Source organism: Semicossyphus pulcher, unplaced genomic scaffold, assembly GCF_022749685.1.
Source record: "Semicossyphus pulcher isolate SPU_LCO1_2020_fin unplaced genomic scaffold, fSemPul1.0.p SCAF_12, whole genome shotgun sequence".
Classification (NCBI taxonomy): domain Eukaryota; kingdom Metazoa; phylum Chordata; class Actinopteri; order Labriformes; family Labridae; genus Semicossyphus; species Semicossyphus pulcher.
In genome coordinates, this window is record NW_027211626.1 from 20,176,170 (window position 1) to 20,197,195 (window position 21,026).

Here is a 21,026-nt window from a genome sequence, read left to right on the forward strand (position 1 = left end):
AGCATATTGTTAATGGCAACTAAATCAAATAGGATAAGGTTGGGAGGGATTTGCAAAGGTTAAATTAAAGAAAATAGTGTTAGCTTCTGATCCTAGGTTGAAGGCAAATGCTCCACTCACCTCAACTCGCTAACTTAGCATATGAACATATTTCATTGGGATCAAGTTTGTGTGTTTGCACAGATGTGGAAAATGAGGGACCCGTGACAGAAATGTGTCAGGCTCTCTGTCTCCTTTCTCTACTGAAGACGAATGACAGTTAAACAGATGTTAGGGGTTTACCAAAACACTCCCGTGTAGCACCACTCAGACAGTGGCACAACATCATTAATCTGAACAGGCAACGGCCCTTTTAAACTCCTCACCCTCTTTGTACTGTATGTTAGCAATCGTTTTGCGTGTTCGAGTATCGAGCGTCTCCCATTGACTTTACACTAAAAACACAAACACCCCTTTCATCCTCAGAACTGGTTTAAAAACATCTTAGATCAGGATAAAAGAGAAAGTGCACCGCTTCCTGCAGCCTCTTGACGTGCAGGTATTGAGCAGAGCGCAGATGCCAGAAGCCCACTTAATGCTAAACGCTGCACTCTTTTATCTTGAGGGAAAAAAAACATACAGTGAGCTGAGAGCATAAAAAGGAGCACTTATCTCCTCCTGGTCACTAATGGAGGCGACAGTAGTAGCATTGGCCTCATGTAATGTTGAGAGTCCTTTCAAGTTTAAAGAAGACTTTTCGAGTATGGAGTCGAAAGCAAACTATCCATAGCCTCCGATATAGATAACAATAGATTGTATTTAGACAGAAATTCAGCTTATTTAGAATCATCTCCCTATTGCATAAAAAACATCACAATAATAACAAGAGGATAAGGTATTTTAAGGTAAAAGAAGGCATATGCAAATGATCTCTGAAATGAAAGCATTGTTTACCCAGCTTTTTATTTACCCCTACATCACCGACCGTGAAGGATCCTGAAATGTAGCCAGACGTTACAGCACCGCAGCCACTACATCCTCCGCTGCTGTTCCCTGGAAAGAATGTATGTTTCTGTTGTTCATCTGGTTATAGTCCAACATTTGCATTAAAGTGGCTTTTTCTTGATGTTCAGATCACCTTAACAATCCATCCCCCAGCGCTTTCATGGCTACGGACAGAATCCGAGGTACATTTTAAGGCACACAGCAGCCGTTTGTTACTGGAGCAATACAGGCATAAAAAGACTGGACTGATTTTATATCTATGTCTATAAAATGCATCACTATGTGGCACCACACATTGTAAACAATGTCCTGCTGCAATGCCCACTGCACATAAAAGTATAATTATATGTTTGCACAATAGCATGGCCGTTGGAGGATTTCCTGGATGCAATACAGCCATTATCAACGTTCTTGGTTACTGTGTTTGAAAGAACAAAAGCTCTAATTGTACGGAAGAACCAACCGACAATTTGAAGGTTTGATTTGTGGACGGCGCGACAAGAAAAGGTTAAGAAAAGGATGATGTTTAATCTATGAAGGATAAATGTGCTCAGCAAATTGCCGTGCAACCTGCCCACGAGAATATGAGATGTTGGTTAGAGTTGCACTTTATGGGGAAAAAATTACATAGCAAGTATTTATTGCAATTGACACATGCTTCAGGAAATCATTGTAAAACATTACATGTCTCAACAATGACAACCAATCACGTGTGAAGTAGCTAACTGGCTGTTAGCCTGGGTAGCTCGCTCCGATATCCAATTCCTATGACTTCTAGTTAAAAAATAATAGCCAACACATTTGTCATGACATGATTTAGTAGCCAACACTTCCCATTTGAACTCAACTGAACTACTATTTTTTTAACAGAAAGTCTTGCATGATCGACTTCCTGTGCTGCTATGCCGACTGTCTTATGCTTTATGATTGGGCTAGCTTCCTGCTTAAGTATGTTTACAGTTACAAATAACTCAATAAACAATATATCTTAGCTACAACAGCCTCAAAACTCTATGACCCCTTTATACTGGACATGATCAACACATAACACATAGTTCATAACATATTAAATATGAACAATACAAATGTAAAGTTAGTACGCTGCTAACTAAATGTAGCTAGTACGCTCCACGTACCTAGATTAGCTATTATCGCTACTTAGCTTCCTAATTTATTGGCATAATAGAACGTTCTAAACATGAAACATAAACTTAATGTATCTGGCGCTTGCGCACTTATCACCTGCAAATATAACAGATACACAGTCTTGTATGAACACTCGCCTACTGCGCTGGTATGCCTACTGTCTTATCCCTTATGAATAGGCTAACCTCCTCGAGTACAGCGCAAGTTGATTACATAGGCTTCTTGCTGCTACTGACATCTACTGGTGAAAAATGATTACAAAATCGCGCTGCAAAAATGCAACCACTGTGAGATATTTATCTTGGCCATTTTACAATTTATATAATTTATTGGTTAATTGTGCAGTCCTAGTGTTGGTACAGTTTAGATGTTTTTGATGCTAAACCTTTACTCGAAATATATCTTGTCAAAAACCCTACCTCTGAAACCCCTTCAGTGGGACCTGGAGTCATGACTGGACATGCAGTTGGTGTTTTGCAGTTAAAACCGGTCAATGATTTGGGTTTTCATGGAGCAAAGTCTTGCATAAGGAAGTATTTGGGACTGCTGGTTGTATTGCACTAATAAGAAGGTCACTAAAGTCTTGTTACGGCTGTGTTTTACCTCTTCTGTTTGTCCCTTTTCACCCTCCCGTTGTCCGTAGCTCTGCAGGTGATGTTGATTGCTTAACGAGGTGCACCTGGTTTTAGTGGAGTTGTACAAGTCCAGAGCTGGCCTCCAGAAGAAGAAGGGCTTTTTGAGCGGGGACTGCAGTCTTGTTGCCTCTTGTTATTTTTGTCCTTATTTAGTAATTTTTTAAATGATATAGTTCTTGTGTGTCTGTCAATAAATCCCATTGATTTTGACTGGGGTTTCATGCGGTTGACTTTGGGTCAGAAAGTGCACTGTTGTTTGCCTGACAGGGCCGCCTTGGGGTGGGGGGTCACAAATGAGGGCTCAACCAGGATAAAACGTCCATGAGGCGATGTAATTGTGTGTTTCAGTGCAAAGTGTGACTTTTGTTTTAGTTTGGTCGTCATCTCTGTTGTTAATACATCTTAGGTTGTTGCTGCTAATCCTGTTGATGGTCATGCTGAGTGGGGGCAAGCATCAGAGTTTTGCGGTTGGCTATGTCTTTGGTCTCCTGTGATTTTGTCCCTCCACAGAACAAGTGGAAACTTAATGAAACTCTTTCTATTAGCTGCTGAGACATCTGGTTGTTGTCCATGCAGAACTTCCACCACAATGACAGCAGCTGATTGAGCGGTAGCTGCATTCTTCGACTCAGAAAGTTTAAGGTGTATAAAGCTTGCAACTGAGTATAGTGCAGTTATAATTAGTCCTAACAAAACTGTGACTATTTGGATTTTGTTTGCATGTAAAATCTGATGCACGTATAACTAACTCAGTGTTATCTCACTCTCTGTTTCTACATTCAGGTTGCTGAGCCAGTCTTTATGTAACTCTATCAGCAGTGTTGGATTGCAGAGTCTATAATGTTGGCTGAACTCTCCTCCGACCCTCCTGACATCCGGAGAACACCGATCAATACGACCACACACACCAGAGGTAAGAATACACACAGTCTATCAGATCCAATTACCATACGAAGAGGCATCAAAATGTTTTAATTGTTAATGTACAGATTTTTGCTCATATGGACAAAAACAATGTGGTGAGCTGCCCTTTGTTAATAGAAGTCTCGACAACAAACTGGTGCAAAATTACATAAAGACAAAAGGCCTGAAAGAAAACACACAGGCTTCATATATAGATCATTTGAGTGCATAAGGACATACCTCTACTGTGTATGTGCAGTTACTTTACAATATTCAATGAAGGTTTAACACAAATGGTTTAGACAGCTGTGATATGCATAAAATAGAGAGGATTTAAAATTAAAAAGACACACAGGGTATCAGCGAAACAAGGAAATACTGCACAGACTAACTCTGATTAACTTAGTGTATTTATAAAATTATCAAAATTATTGTTTAACTGTAATTTCCATATTCAATAAATAATACATAAGGAGATATGTTACATAAAAGTTTGTGTGTCACAAATAAACAGGCTTGAAATGTGGTGGAGGAACGATGACTAGTGTAGCTTCACAGTAATAACTGAAGAATAGACACATTAATACCATCAGTAGTATGTGTTTGATGATACCGACCTTGAGGTTACAACGCAGCCCAGAATAAACATTGCATTTGGATGATCAGTTGCATAATTTTATCCCGCTGAGAGATCTAATGTACTGGTAAAGCATTTCACTTATAGTGCATATACAGACGTGTATAAGGCCCAAAGCTACAGATAATGGACCCTCGTCCATTACAGAGCACCTGAGCAGCTATCAAAATGTAGAACTTCAAATGTTTGGACAGGGCAGAATAAGAATAACGCATTTCAGCAGTTGTATCCAATGATCTTCGTAGCAAGATGCAGTTCTTCAACGTCTCAACAGTAGTAGTCTTTAAATGTCCCAGAGGAGACAAACCCTGGTCACGGACCACCACCCTCCGCAGTGTTTCTCATTGATTAAGTTAGATCCGGGTTCCGCCTGAGTCCGAGTGGGCTTGTACGTCAGATGGACTTCATTTCAGCTCAGTTAATTTCAGCTCGATATCTTTCAAAGGAGCTCGAAGCCATTTAGTTTGGTTTATTAGTGTAAAACAAGTGTTTTTTTCTCTGTCAATATTGCAGACTGCATGACAGGCAGACGAGCAGAGCCCTGGAGACGTCGAACCACATGGCATGGAAGCGGAAACGTCTGCCAGCTCTCATTGTAAATTTCAGACCAAAGCTGTGCTGGAGAAACACATTCTCATCAATCTGCAGGTTTTTCCATTTTCTGTTTTTCTGGCTCATCAGCACCAAAATATTCACACAAGGGACAATAAAATGGCATGTAGATGAAGTTCTACATCTGATCCAAGGAAAAAAGGGACCGGCTGATTTTTCCCACTTTGGGTGTCTGTTGATGAACAGTGGATACATTTCCTCTCCTTTCAAGCCAGTGTGAAAACACCATCCAAACCCAATTTTCCAGGCTTTGCATTTGTTAACAATGTATCCCTTTGTCTGAAGCCAATGAGAATATCTCCTGTGAAAATTCCCCTGGGGGTACAGTGGATATGCTGTCACCTCGTGGAGGCCTCCCAGTTCATACACAGGTCCCTTGGTGGTGCACAACGTGTTTGCGGTGCTTCAAACCCAGGCCTCTTTCTTTGAGATCCATCACTCGCTGTTGTGATGTGTCTACCAGAGCACTGGCTATAGCAATACCTGGAAGGCCAGAGAGAAAAGAGAGTTAGCAGAGAAATATACAACATGCCATTTGAGATGCATTTTCATTCAAAGCACGGCTTAAGTGTTTTCCATTTATTATAGGAGGCCTGTTGAGGGGAATGTTACTGCATTGAGCAGATATAGGCTTCTCCTGATTTTTTCTGAATTCCTCCTCCACCACTACAGAGGTAAAATGTGGAACTACTTTCTTTTTTATCAACCACAACAGCTATTAATAATATAAATGATTAAACTGAACCTATAAGACCGGAGTGCTTATAGCATATGGCAAAATTTTGATTATTTTTACTTCAATGTAAAATCTGGAGTTCCACAAGGCTCTGTGCTGGGTCCCCTTTTGTTTTTAGTTTTAGTTGTTGTCATGTCACATTTTCAGTCTTATTTTATAACAATGGCACCTGACCCTTGAGCATCACATTTGTTTCTCCTCAGGATGGTCTACATAAGGTAAAGACATTTTTGTTTACAAGAAAACCTAGTTGACATTTGGAAAGGACAATAAACTATTGACTTACTCACTGTTTTAATCAAATCAAAACTATTACTAAGAAATTACATTTAAAGTGTTTATATCATTACTGTCTTTGTTTGAACCACACCTGAGACTGCAGAAAAAGTAAAAGTAAGTTTAACAATAAGGTGAACATCAAAGTAAAATGCCTCAGCCAGTGTGTGACAGGTGGAGACAAATCGTTCTATTTGCAGGCACCTCAACACAATGTCCAAAGAAACGTTTTATCAACGTCTCTCCAGCCAGTGATGTCTGGCTTCAGTCTGGCAACACTGAGGTCACTGAAGCGTATCTCCCACCATCCTCTCTCTTTCTGTTTCCTTTTTCAGACAGTCTCGGTCTCACCATCCAGCAGGATGTCATACCTCTCTCAGAACAACTCGTGTATCTGATGTCTGACTCCTTCTCCACAGCAAACGGCTCACAGAGAGCAGACCGGATGCAGCAAGGCATCAGATGCCTCGGAGCATTGTGTTACCTTGGCAGTAGCTGCTTGCCGTTAATGTGGATTTAGAGTCATGGCAGCTCTTAGCGAGTGCAGCTAGTCCTGTCATTCCCTCCCGACAACCGTGGGCTTGACAATGCATGGTCATTACGACAAGAGCTCAATCTGCCGGCATGCAGGAGCCAAATAAACAAAACCGGCAAACAGTGCAGGGGAATCTGCTGCACTCTTGATATGATTTGGATGCAGAATGTTTTCAGCATTTCACACTCAAGTGATTCTTGGATTTTTTAGTGGGTGGAAAAGGTAAAGCGGATTACACAGTCGCTCAGTGTGTGCCTGTTTGTGTCTGTCTCTGCAGGTTTGTGTGTGAAACTGAGGGTAGCTATGTAAATGCAGTATGTGTGTGCATGCACCTGCACCTGTGCACTTTTGAGTATTTTTGAAAAGTTCTCACACAGAAAGGCAGATACGGCAGCCAAAAGTTATGAGCTCTCTTCATCCAGAACAATGGAGGGAAGCTGGTTGGCTAGCAGCACCTGGTCTGTTGGAATATGGTTCATTACGGCTGTTGGATTCAGTTGGCAGTGGATTTACAGGTGTTTGTTATGGGTACCACAGAATAAAGCTTCAGAATACATCATTTGTATTTCAGTCAAAATACCTTTCGTGCTTGTTTGCGTCCTATGTGTATTTTAAAATGTATCAATAAGAGTTTGGGCAGTTGCCACCTTACTTGCTTGCCACTTCAAAGCAGTGACACTGAGGTCACTGAGGTCATATACTTGTTTAGATTTACAAAGGTTTATAATTCTATAGACTCAATACTCGACTTCTTTTAGAGCTAGAAAAAAACAAAAGATTAAACTACTAAAGGAGAATACAGTCTCAAAATCATTAGATTTTTCGCCCACAGCGTAATAACTTACTTTAAAGGATTAAGCAGTTCTCATCATTTTAGTGTGTGTGTGTGTGTGTGTGTGTGTGTGTGTGTGTGTGTGTGCGTGTGTGTGTGTGTGTGTGTGTGTGTGCATAGAAGACTTTGAAACTAAATCTAATTGCTTTCGGTCTTTAGGTTGCAAAATAAACCGTGCAGAAAACATACAATACAGAAAATTATGAGCATTAAAACATTCATAATGTTCGTAGGCGACATTTCATGCATCCTTCATTTTATCACTTGGAGTAATTTGTTCTGTATTGTGTTATGAGACAAAGAAACTTAATTTACTTGGCTTATTGTTTTTTTTCCCGCTTTCATTTTTTGTCTTTTAATAATATAAAGTTCCATGCTGTGTTTTGCACATTTTGGATTGCTATATTGTATCTTTATAAAAATGTTATATATGTGGCTACTTGACCATTCAGGCTTATACAAAACTGGCATGAAATCAAATCAAGCTACTGAAAAGTGGCAGAGTAAGTTGTCACAGGATAAAAATCACAATCACACAAAAATGCAAATTTGGTGGAATTATTACAAAATCACTTGCAGACAGAAAAGAGAAAAGACAATTTGATTTGCCCTGTACAACATCAGGAAGATCAGACCCTACCTATCAGAGCATGCAACACAACTGCTGGTACAGGCTCTCATGATATCACGCATTGATTACAGCAGCTCCCTACTGGCAGGCCTTCCTGCATGCACATTCAAACCTCTGCAGATGATCCAGAACGCAGCAGCGTGACTAGTCTTCAATCAACCCAAAACAGCACGTCACTCCACTGCTCATATCCCTCCACTGGCTCCCAGTCGCCGCTCGCATCAAATTCAAAACCCTGTTGCTCGCTTACAAAACAGGAACAAAAATGACTCCTGCCTACCTGAACGCCCTCATTCAGGTCTGCCACTAAGCTCTGTCAATGAAAGGCGCCTTGTACTCCCATCAAAAGAGGGCCCTAAATTGCTAGTCTGTAGTCCCCAGGTGGTGGAACGAGCTACCAAACGCCATTCGGTCCTTTTCCACCTTTAAGAAGAAGCCAAAGACCCAGCTCTTTCATGTACTGTACGCCCTGTGCACTGCCTGTCGGCACCAGTGTCCGGTCGCACTTGAAGCTGTTTGTCAGCACTTACTGACTTTGTTCCCTCCTGTCTTGATCGTTGCTTGTGTTGTATTAACTCTCAGATGTAGGTCGCTTTGGACAAAAGCGTCTGCCAAAGGAAATTGTAACATTGTAACAAAGGGAAAGGTTTAGCACAAGTTAACATATGACGGGAAAAAGACGACGGGCTGTTTAGGGAGAGAAATGACATTTCAGACATTATCTCACTTCATCTGCTCTGATGACACAGATAGCTGTAAGTTGATTCCCTCTATGTTAAGGACTTCAGGCAAATGCAACAGTAATAGTGCTGTACTAATACTCCACGTGTCAAAATGATTTCTGTTAGATATGAAGCCCATTTGTCAAACCACAACCACCTCTAATGAGAGAGAGAGAGCACAAAGGCTGGAAAAAAGCAAAGAAAAACACTAATTCCTTTCTAATGTGACATCTGAATATTCTTCCATTGAAATAGCTTTCACCTTTGACAAATTGCCATCATAATTGTGTTGATTTTTCTGGGTGAGCGCACACATCTCCATTTGCAAAATTAAATTGGTCAAAAGTAATCAAATTACGCTGCAGGTGAGTGCAGGTGCTCATTTGCTGCTGTGGCGATGGCGTGCGTTAATGTGATTGTTTTGTCAGGTGAGTTGAAGCTTCATTAACCCGCCTCCCCTCCTCACACACCAATCCGACCTCCCCCATCCTGATAGACTAATGGGGTCATTAGCAGGAGGGAAAAATTCTCAAGGAACACACATCAGCAGAAGACGGAAGTGAGGAAAAGTGGGACTGCGGCTGGAGAAGATCTGTGACGGGAGGAGCCAGCCTGCCAAGCTTCTGAATTTATGCTAAAGCTCAAAGAAGACAGCGGGGATGGTGACCTTTTAGGATCCAGTATAAGGTCATGTCTACACGTACATAGATATTTTTCAAAACTGAGTTTTTCCCTCCTCCATTTCCCCCAAAAAACCCAGTCCACACAAGCACGGTTATAAAAAAAAATCCCTGTCCAAACGAAAACCCAAAAACACAACAGAAACGCTGTCATGAGAATGCCACACCAACAGGCGGCGATATAACCCAGTCATGCAATGAAGAAAAAGAAAATCATGGCCAATCAAAAGTCTGAAAAAACATATTGCCGGAAGGCTACCTGGCAGACTGCATTGGTGCATCAATGAGCGGTGGACGAGTAAGTGTACATATATGTGTAAACATGTAAAAAGTCCTGTTAGCAAGGTTAGAAGCATCACTGTATTTGTCACGTCCGTCTTTTTGCAAGGAATGTCGCCTCATTTGTGACGCGTCACAGAGGAGATAACGGCGCACAGCCTGACGTCACGAGCCGAAAACGCCGTTTACCCCGTCTACACGTCTCCATGGAAAAGGAGTTTCTAAAAGTCTTCACCCTGGTTAGGTTTTACAAAAGATTTTCAGTGACCTAAAACAGCGTTTGTGTGGACGAAAGGCCAAAACGCAGAGAAAAGCTATGTTTTGAAAAATACCCGTGTACGTGCGGACATGGCCTACGACTAATCAGGAAACACCACGCCAGTGTCTGTTGATGTTCAAACATTTATGCATCTGTGTAGCATTCGCATTAAAGCTCTCATTTCAGGTTTTAAAAGACCAGCGAACATGACGCACAACTGCTACTGCTTTGATGTATCCTCGTAAGATTCAGGCTAACTAGGAGGCCTTTCATTATTAGCGCATGTCTGTGTTTGGGGTCCAAATGAACTCCAATAAATAGGACGACAAAAAGGCAGAAAGATAAATCCAAAGAGTGGAGCTTTTTTAGTTGATTTATGTGGCTTCAGTATGAAAAACAAGACAGCTGCACATCTATGAGTCCACATCATCAGAGTCCTGACCTCTCACTGACTTTCCTTGCCGCTTTTTCTGACGTATCTGATCTAATTTGTCAGTAAGACCTTGAGTTGTCTCACTTCATCCCTATACATGTTTGTAACTGATCCATCAATCATTCTAATAGCAGCTTTTGCTTTTTTTAGTATCTTATTTTGGACCCAAACTGTAAAAATGGCAGTGATTTAAGGATCTGGTCAGTGACTCCATTCCTGCCACATAATAAATACAGGAGTTCACTGACAGTAAATACCAGATCTGTATATTGGACAAGAAGTCAACAAGCAGACAGATGAAGGAGAGGGGGCTTGACGGGAGACTCCCTCCCAGTGGGGAGGATACTTTCAAAGACAGAGAGGATCAAAGTATCGGAGATCCATTCCAGGTCAATGGAGCTGAGTTTGTGAGTGCTGCCCTTCGATTCCTGTCAAGCAGTTATCCAGTCAGACACCCAGAGGGAGACGGGGGGAGGCAGGGAGGAGCGTGTGAAGGGGTGGACGCAAAAAGAGGGAGAGAAGGAGACAGATGCCAAACTGATGGTAATCTCAGCAACAGAATGGACAGACATCTGCAACTTAATACAGACTCTGTAGGTGAGGGACGAGGTTTTTACAGTGTCCGAAGCATTCTTGTTTCTGCTTGTAGACCATATAGTATCGAGCGTCCAATTTGTTTGTTTTTCTTTGGATTTTCACTCATTTTTGAAGTGGTCATTGATCTTTTCCTTGTTTGTTCAGCCATAGTAGATTACTGTTTACTCTCAACACTTACAGAGACCGGAAAAGCAGCCGCTTAGCTCCGCCTACCCTCTCTGGCAGACCAACCACTGCTGGCTGATGGAAAACGCGTCACTAACTGGGCGCAGCTTGAGATTTTTTCCACGAATGTCGCCACAGACACCCAGTCTGTGATACTGCAAATGCAAAGGCTTTCATCAGTGGGCCATAGGCTCAATCATCATTGTGTTACCTCATTCAGCGATAGTTAGTGACTTATCAGACATTTATTTAAATGAAAATTTTCGGGATTATATCTTTAAAAGACAACTGATCTTTTCTCAACTTCAACCTTAATTTCAGAGCGCTTCTCACCGGTGCTTACTGCTGCTCGTAGTTTTCTCATAGCACTTCTCTCTGTATGCTTAGTATTTGCTTTTATCACAGAAATGTTACAGTTTAAAGGAAAGTGTGCTGGCATTAGCAGCAGCTCTACACCTGGAAATTGTACTCACGAAAAAACGAATGGATTAGCTTCTCCTCCGCCATTGTTGTTGACAAAGTTGATACCCTAAATCCAGCCGCTTCTTGATTTTGATTGGTCGGTGAGGGAGAAGTGACATTGACAAGCACGGCGGTGTTCCAGTTGAACTATTTTCAACTGAGAGCACAGCGACAAAAACCAGCTGATGCAGAGGACGTAAAAGCTGAACTGCATTGATGTTTTATAGAAAATATGCGCTGCCAGTGCAAAAAGTCATTCGTGGGCACTAATTTTAAGCTTAATGTGTGACACCAGTCTAAGATAAATACGACAGTCTTTCATGACCTTTCTGGCATCCTTCTCTCATCAACTGAGCCTGTATTATGGAAACATTCCTGTTCGCTGGACAATTAGACCAGAACCGAGCGAGACAGGCTGAGAAACTTTTAATTAATTCACACAAGACTTTTATTAAAGTGTCTTTTATGTTTTTAATGCAAATGACTGGATCAATATCCTGTCCAGGGATAATAAATCTGACATTTCTCCCCCTTTTAGGAAGAGGGCCAAAGTGAGAATGATGCAGCAAAAGGTTCAAGATGCTTTGTCAGGACTTGGAGAGAGAAGGGAGGGAGGGAGGAGAGAATAGGAAGCCAAGAACACAACACAGAAGCAGTGCAGTCAGAATGGATATCATTTCCACCTACATGTTTTTCCTGCACAACTTTTTCTGCAGATTTATAAATAAAAAAACAGCTTGGAAACACCAACATTTGGAAGTGATCCACGTAACTTAATGCTTGGCTGGGTAAGAACAGACTGACAGACTGATGGAAACAGGTTACTGGGATACGCGCTGATGTTTCGGGGCCCTGCTTTTGCGCCACAGTGCCGTTTGCTGTTGCGGGCGTTCTGCGGAGGAAGAAGACAAATAAAACTTGAAGAGAGATAATAAAGTGATGCAACAGAGAGTAGTGAGGGAGCAAAGGAAGGAGAGAGATGGAGGGGGATTATCTACTTCTCCTCGGCTGGTTTAGAGGAAACCAGGAGCGGATTAATCGAAGCATAACCTCGAGGACTTACAGTCTCAGAGTCGCTGCAGCAATATGCAAATCTGCTTTTGTGGGTGAGGGGGACATCGCCGAGAACACTTGCACTTAATTTAACAACTCCTTCCCTCTCTGTTCCTCTACATCCTTCACTTTCTACCTGAACGTACGCAGTGTCTGTTATCGAACCTCTCCGCCTTTTAATACCTCCTTTCTCTCTCGCGCTGCTCTTTCTATTTTTACTCACAAAGACTTTCTACATCGTACAGTACCTGTATTTTTTTTTTCCACTTTTACCCTCTTTCTCTCTCTCTCTCGCAGATATTCCGGGCTCTATCTCTGGTGCTGAATAGGCAGATTAGCGCAGTGAATACTGCTGTGAGCTCTGTCTCTATTGACCAAGTATCTAAGCCAGAGAGAGGGAAGCTCAGAAGGAGACGTAGCCCGCTGTCTTTATGTGCGGAGTATGTGTAGCCTGGTAAATCCATTAACCACTGATTGAGTTCCATTTTATATGAAACAATAAAAAAGGAAACAACTGCAGCAGAGGAAAGCACGGCATAAAGATTTTAAACCGACAGGAGAAAGATGAAGTCTCTGCGGAGGCTGAAGCCAGAAATAAGATCTCTTTCTCCCTTTTTTCCCCCCATCCATCCCTCCCTCTATTTCAGCAGCCCCGGCTGTCAGTCGTTCTCCCCTGCTTTGTCCATCATGTCAGGGCCACTGTGACTTTGAATCAGTCAAACAGTCACTCAGTGGTCAAGCTGTTCCTCTCCTGTGAGAGTGGCTCTCTGTGGCAGGCGCCATGTGTGAGTCGTCCACTGCAATTTGTCTGACGACAGCTGTCAGACACGAACAGCAGTGGGTCGTCTGGGACTCCTGATTGGATCATTGGGCCAAAAGACATGCAAAAAATCTTTTAGCACAGGATTTGAATAAAGACAGAGCGATGTGGGGATTCGTTGTGTGGATGGTTTTCATGCAGTGTCGCTGACATGCATGATCACAGACAGAAAAAGGCGTACAAGAGCTAAGAGACGCCCTCGACTTCTGCAGCCTGTAATCTCACACATGTGATATTACATACCAAGTCATGGCATCACATACAGTATATGATGCCGTCTGCCCATCCATTGTCAGCCACAATTAATGTCACAATGGTAGTCAGATGGATGGATGGATGGATGGATGGATGGATGGATGGATGGACTTTAGTGATCCCAAACTGGGAAATTGTGGCGTTATAGCAGCAAGTTATCAAAGTGAATGCAGCACAGGAGAAAATAAATACCCAGTAAAAATAGATATCTACATTTAAATGAAAAACTTGTAGTGGAGGGACAAGATTTTGGGAGTTGGAAATGTTGTACTTTCAGTTTGTTTTGAGGAGTATTGACCAATAATGTTTGGAGGGGCTTTGGTTTTATGCAGGAAGGCATAAGAGGACGAATCAAGGGCGTAGAATTGGGTAGTGACGGTGGAGAAATATCCCGACCAATATCCAGATATTGAATTGTTCCTACCAATAATTCTCCTAAGATTGTTTTTCTGTCTTTTGCCTTTATTTATAAGACAGCTTCAGAGAGACAGGAAATGTTGGGAGGACAACATGCACCAAATGATCGGCAGACCGCGAGTCAAACCTGCGATCAGTGCGTCAAGGACTGAAGCCTCTGTACCAGCTGAGCTAAACCAGCGTCCCTACAACTGCTGCACTTTTCACCTGCGGAGGAGGTTCAGCCATCACTCTGTCTGTCACTGTAAACCAGGACTCCAGTCTACAGTTCAGTTCATACACTTCACTAAACTGAAAATTACACAGCTGGACAACATGTCTCAATCAAATGACCAGTTTTTGCACCTCATCCACGCTGTACATATGCGTGTGCCCCCTCTCTCCCTCTCTCTGTCTCTCTCCCTGGGTGAGTGCAGTTTGTTTAAATATCATTAATAATCATAATCAATATCACTGGCCTTTTTGGTTACAGAGGGGCATTTAAAATGGAGGAGGTGGAGATAAACAGAGACTAGAGTTCCTCTTTTCAGTCCCAAGCAGTGATGAAACAATCACCTGATAGTAGTTTTTTGTTTGTGAATTCATAATTCCTTCAAAGGCATCGAGCTTGCAGTTGTCGTCCCAACCATTGTTACAATGAAAACTCCAGCCTTGGGAGGAAGGCTTCGGCTGAAATACAGTCCTTCAACACATTAGCTGTTACATAACGACAAATAAGTATTTTATTAATGTGAACAGAACAGAACTGTGGATATGAATGCTGATAACAAACCAGTCTCTCTCAACTCCCACTCTGTTCCTGCATCTGAAGTTGCTAGCTGGACCATTAACATTGACCAGTAGACCAAAGAGGAAGCCTTGGCCCCAGATATCTGTTAACCATTATCCGAAAATCTGCCGGCTTTGCTGCCCGGAGATATTGGCTGTTGCTGCCCTGATGTTCAGCCATCCTCCAGCTTCTAATGGGGGGGATCCAAAATCATTCCCAATTCAGAAGGCATGTCTGAGACATTCTGCCCAAATGTCCACACCTGGCTTGTTTCAACATAAGGGTGGAGCAATTCCACTCTGACCTTTGTCCTGATGCCTTACTTCCTTACCCTGTACTCATGGGTGAACCAAGCTATCCTGCGGAGCCATTTCAGCCACTTATCCATCTGGCATTTGCAGAATCAAAAGTACATGATCATAGTTAAGGGTTGGTTCAGCGTCCTATACATAATGAGGGTCAATGACTCCCACATTGTAGCATCTTGCACAGGAACCACCCTTCATTCTTCACTTTGTGTTTGAAGGCCTGGGAACTCCCAACCTGCCAGCCAAAGGGATTATTGGAAGCCTGTTGGATTGCACAACATTTACAACCTACATTTCTGCTTAACATAGGGTCAACTCACCAGCTGCACATGCCAGATGGCACGGCAACCAAAACTTAAATTGTTGCGTTGAACCACGGTTACACACATACCACCAATACCACCAGCATATGGGTGAAAAATATGGCCGGGGGGGGTATGTTAGTTGAATGCTGCTGGTGTGTTATGCCCTCGAGTCATCCGGTTGATGAAGTATGAAAGAGATCTGAGAATCTCTGTTTGAAGGTTGCACAGCAGGTACCAGTGCATGCTACCAAAGACATCACATTGGTGTAGGAGAAGCAAAAGAGTGTCCCACACTTTAATCCGGCAGCGTCACACTCTTGCTCCGAGGCCTCGAGCTCCAGAATGATGAGCAGAAATAAGAACGAAAATTACAAAGCGAAGAATATGGGTTGAGAAATTGGCAGCTAAGATGGTGTAAATTGCACGGCTGGTCTCTTTATATCCTCCCTTGAAAGCAACATTGGTGTTTTCTCCCTCTCACACATGAAGGGTCAGTTAATGGTAACACCTCAGGGGAGCAGAGCAAAGGAGGACGAGGCAAAAACAAAGAGAAAACAGAGCGAGGGAAGGCGAGCTAAAACAGGCTTTCTCATCGACCATTCCTCTTGAAGTGTCTCCCATCGAGGGTGGGCGGAGCTAGCCTGCAGTGACTTCATGTTCATACGTGCCAACATCAATGGACGACTGCTGTCTGACCCTCTGCGGAGAGCCTCTCTGGGGAGCGAGGGGTGGGTGGATGGAGGGAGGAAAGGAGCGAGAGACTGATGGGTGGGCGATTTCTCTTTTTACGACTTTTATCTGCTCCTCGGCTCCTTTTGAAGTCGGATCATGTGTGTTTATGTGTCTGTGTTTGAAAACTGCTGTGATCATCACTAACTCTGATCGCTACACAAAGGCTGCAAACACTGGTAACAACAAGAGCCATTTCATTGATTTGACAAGAACAACAAGAGAAGAGCCTGGACATCCCCCAGAGAGCGGCCTGACTAGAAGTGAGGAGCCTCTTATTGGCCTAATTTCCTGAAAATTAGTCTGCTGCTGCTGTGATAAGCAACTGTTCAAAACATCAGAAACCACCAGTTATATAACGGTAATTTCACTCTGAAATGTGGACTCTTTTTTGTGTACTTACATGTCCTACACAGGTTTTACCTGCAGTTTTGTCTCATGAGATTGCACTGCAGGACTTCTGCCAATGATCAAGTTGTACTGGTGAAAATATATTATACGTGTTCTTCGACAAAATCTGACAGTATTGGGTTTCAGGTTGAAGATCCTGCTGCACATCGATTGGTAAGAACAGGGAAAAGAGATTTTAGTTTTCTGCATTGGCTACCTGTAAAATCTAGATGAGAATTTAAAGTCCTTTTCTCACCTACAAAGCCCTCGATGGTCAGGCACTATCATATCTTAAACATGTCATAGTGCCCTTTGACCCCTCTAGAACATTGCCCTCTAAGATTGCAGGTCTGCTTACGGTACTCTAAAGGTGCTTTCACACCTAAAGTCCGTTTGTTTTATCCGAATCAAAGACCAAATTGCCTTCAGTTTGATCTTTGGTCAGGACCAAAAGTTTTGATGCACGAGGAAAGTCTTCCATGGAAGTAAACAAAGAGAGAGAGCACACTCCTCAACACGATCGCAGACCTTAAAGGGGCTATATGTAAGATTTCACATATATTTATCAATCAGATATCTTTTTTTTTTGCTAATGTGTGAAGGGATAGTAGAGGATCTGATAAATTGAGACCTTCCCCAGCTTCCTCCGTTGCCTCTAACAGCCTGTGGGTAGATTTTTAAGTAAAGCACAAAAACAAGGACAATTTTTCCATGAAACAAGTGATGTATCGAGAGCTCATTCTCCTCCACTACAGTCAACACTGGCGACACGAGACAACGCAAGCTGTGAAATGGAGACAGATAATGCCAACAAATGACCTGCACCCACAACAATACCAACACAAATTAGACACAAGAATGAAAAACAAAAAAAAAAAGTGTCATCTAGTGAAGCCCGTCTGACCAAACAGCAATGTGATCGACGTCAGAGGGGAAACAGAGTCAACATCGGCAGGGCATGTGAATCATGAAGAGACCTTCAATTGCTTTTGGGGATCAAAACAGACCCACCAGAATATCTTGTGCGTTACGACAGCATTTGTTAAAGTCTTTGGTCAGCCCAGATTTCTATTTCCTCGTCACTCCCCCACGTCTGTCCTCTACTCATCTTGCTGCGTGGCTGTCTCTGCAAGTGTCAACATCCGTTAGCAACCCACAATGCATAGTTTTTTGATTTGCTTCATAAATCAGGAAGGAGTCTCGTCTTTTCTGGCGGACCATGGTTCCGGTGGTTTGGTTCGCACCAGAGTTTGAATGTGTGTTCCTTCCGAGTAAAGTCTGTAAGTCCGGACCAAAGCTGTGGGAAGTGGAGCCTTCAATTATCAAGCCCCCCTTCCTTTGGAATCATCTTCCAGTCAGGGTCCGCGAGGCAGACACCCTCTCTGCTTTTAAGAGCAGGCTTAAAACTTTCCTTTTTGATAAAGCTTATAGTTAGGGCTGGCTCAGGCTGACCTGCACCAGCCCCTTGTTATACTGCTGTAGCCTTCTTTAGGACTTTATACACAGAGGTCTCTCCTCCTTTCCCTCTCACTCCCTTTGTGTGCATTCATATGTCTTTAATGCATGTTAATCACTTTGAATCTTCCCCAGAGTTTTTGTGCTTTCTCATCTTGCAAGTTCCTGTAGTAGTTGTGGACCACCCGCTGCTAGTTCTGCTCCAGGTTTCTGCTGTTAAAAAGAAAGACTGATTTTGCAAATCCTCAGTAGCAGTTGATTCACATTGCCCAGCGGATAGTTAAGTGTATCCAATTGCCTCTTGAGTAAAGCAGTAATGAATGAAATAAAGAATAAATATAGCTCCTGGTTCCTGAAATGTAAAAATGTTGGCAGAACCGCACAAGTTCATCCAGTTTTTCTTCTACTAGCCTGAGAAAAAAGCTTCTTTCTTCACTTTCTGTCTGCTCCGCTCATTTCCTCCTTCAGGTACTCGTCATGTTGAAGGCTTCGCTTCCTGCCTGGAGGAACAGAGGCTCCTCACACCTGCTCCAGTTACATACGGCTCACTTTTTAAAGACCTAAACCACCAACAGACACACTGACAGCAGTCGCCCAAAAAAATGCAGGGTGAAGGAAAATCTGATGAGATTAATATCTGGGAGACTAAAGGCATGCGTGTGAACGGGGAGAGAGTATGACAGGTCGACTGAGGTGGAAGATGAGCCGGAGGGAGAGGCGATCGGCCTCGTGCTGACGGTGCATAAAGCTCTGAGCCTCGTTCAGGTCTGTGAGGAAGTGCTGCTTTCTTTCAGTGATTTCTACAGCCGCGTGGTGGTTGGCTGAAGCGGGCGGGGGATATCGCATGTCGGCCGTCTATAGCGGCAATATGAGCTCAGGCTGTGGAAAGTCAGGATGTCTCATTTAGGGGAACAATTGATCCAACAGTCAGAGCGGGAGGGAAACCAGGTTGGTCTCACCACATCAGACGTTCTCTTAAAGGTGCCATATGTTGGAATAATTCATTATATCACTGTGAAGGACTTGCTGATGCTAAAAGTTTGAACATATTGATATCACATGATAAAAACAGGTTGATTTCAACCATGTGCAGGAAATTGTTGCTGCATTTCTGTTTCCTGTTATGTCGCTGCTTTTTTCTGTTGTTTTTCTGCATTTATCTGATATAGTTTAAGACTTAAGCCGAAATTCCCTGAATATCACCTCCCTGCTGTTACAGAAAAATCTAATATGAAGACACAAAGCAGCTGACATTTTCTTTTTTAAAACATGTACAACTTCAGACCGTAATTTTGACACAGCCTCCGAATGTTACTATTCACTTGGCGGCGGTGGCTCAGTGGTAGAGTCGGTTGTATCTCAATTGGAAGGTTGGTGGTTTGATCCCTGACTGCTACAGTCACATGTCGAAGTGTCCTTGGGCAAGACACTGAACCCCTAAACCCCTAGATCTAATTGGAGATTGGCACTTCGGCTTTGCCATCAGAGTGTGAATGTGTGTGTGAATGGGTGAATGTGACATGTAGTGTAAAAGCAGCTTTGAGTGGTCAGAAGACTAGAAAAGTTCTGTGTAAGTACAGTCAATTTACCATTCATTAATAAGTCATTAATGCTATATAAAGGGTTATAAGTAACTTAAACATTTAAAAACCCATGTCCAACAGAAGAAGTTGTTTTAACATACAGGAGACCAACAAATCAAACAAGTAGGGATGGGCATTTCAAGCAAAAATACTATTTGATATTCATATTCATGTTTGATATCCCCCCACCCCCGTCCACCCCGAATACTGTTTTAAAAGTGATTTCTGGCAGCAGCATTTATTCATGCAAACAAAATAAAGTGCTTTGACATTTTCCCTTTTTTTCCAATGAACTTCATATTAACTACTCGGGCTGGAGATAAGGCTGAAGTTTTGTAATAATTAAATATTTTTTATATTTTGATACAGTATATCACGATATAGCTTTTTATTTTGGTAATTTAACAAATAATTAGTCTCTGTGAAATAACCAAAGGTTAAACTGTATTTCTGTTTCTACTCTTTAACTGTGAAGTCAGGTGCTTTCCACTAAAATAAGGAGCATTCAGCCAGTGGGAAAAAGTAGCCAGCACATTTTCAAAGGAGAATTGGGCCCTTTGTATGTTTTAGCCCACTCTGTGCCCACCCAGTCAGTGTTCACGATCTTTTAATACATGACAACATAAGGGCTTTTTACACTGCCAGTTCAAGACGGGATTATTACGCCTGTTACGTTCCGTCTTCTATGTAGAATGCACGGCGGCGTAATGGTAATGGAACAGCGCCGTGTGTGTGTATTTGAAGCATGCGCTGTTTGTTTACACCTCGCGCACGTTTTCGCGCAACGCCGGAAAAATGCACACTGGCGCGGCTTTACGCCGGTGTTGCGTGGTCCAATGCAGAATGACAAAGGTGGCATGAGGACGGAGCTTCGTTAGGGCGCTGAGGTGGAACCGCAGTGTAAAGAACGCTATAGAAAAAAATGTACACTGCTGTTGTTTACTTTAAATCAGTAAATAGCGAAGCTGCCTGCTTTATTAGTCTATATATGGCTATGCTACAAATTCATTGAATGATTTGAATGATTGATTTGTTCATTAAGCCCATAAACGTCTGTGTGGCGTATACAGTAATGCTTACGTATTTTCTGGTGTTTTCTAAAGCAGCAGTAAAATGCAATTGTTCTACTTGTCTTCAATTCTTTTGCTAATATCTATCAAACCCTGAAGTCTGCTCTCCGCCAAATGCGTCCAAGCTGAGCGCTCCCGCCTCCCCACACTCATACTCTCCGAGCTTGCAGGGGCGGGGCTTACACGGACAGACAGGCATCTCTCGTGCTCGTATTGTTTCAAAGCGGAGACGAGTGCTTCTAAAATGAACAGGAAAAGCAGGACGCAACGTGTTAGCCGTAACAATTTTCTTGCAAATTATGTTCCTTTGTTGGAGGTCCGACCTCTTGTAGCCAAACCTCTTCCACA

The 21,026-nt window shown here is 42.6% G+C and overlaps 1 protein-coding gene across 1 annotated transcript in view; it reads right to left on the minus strand.

The window, feature by feature from the left end:
* Positions 1 to 5,278: 5,278 nt before the first annotated feature.
* atrnl1a (attractin-like 1a) overlaps positions 5,279 to 21,026 on the minus strand; it is a 312,150-nt gene continuing 296,402 nt past the window's right edge. Inside the window, exon 30 of the mRNA XM_069659074.1 lies at positions 5,279 to 5,400. Within this exon, the coding sequence (XP_069515175.1) occupies positions 5,279 to 5,400 (122 nt within the window). The remainder of the gene's footprint in view (positions 5,401 to 21,026) is intronic.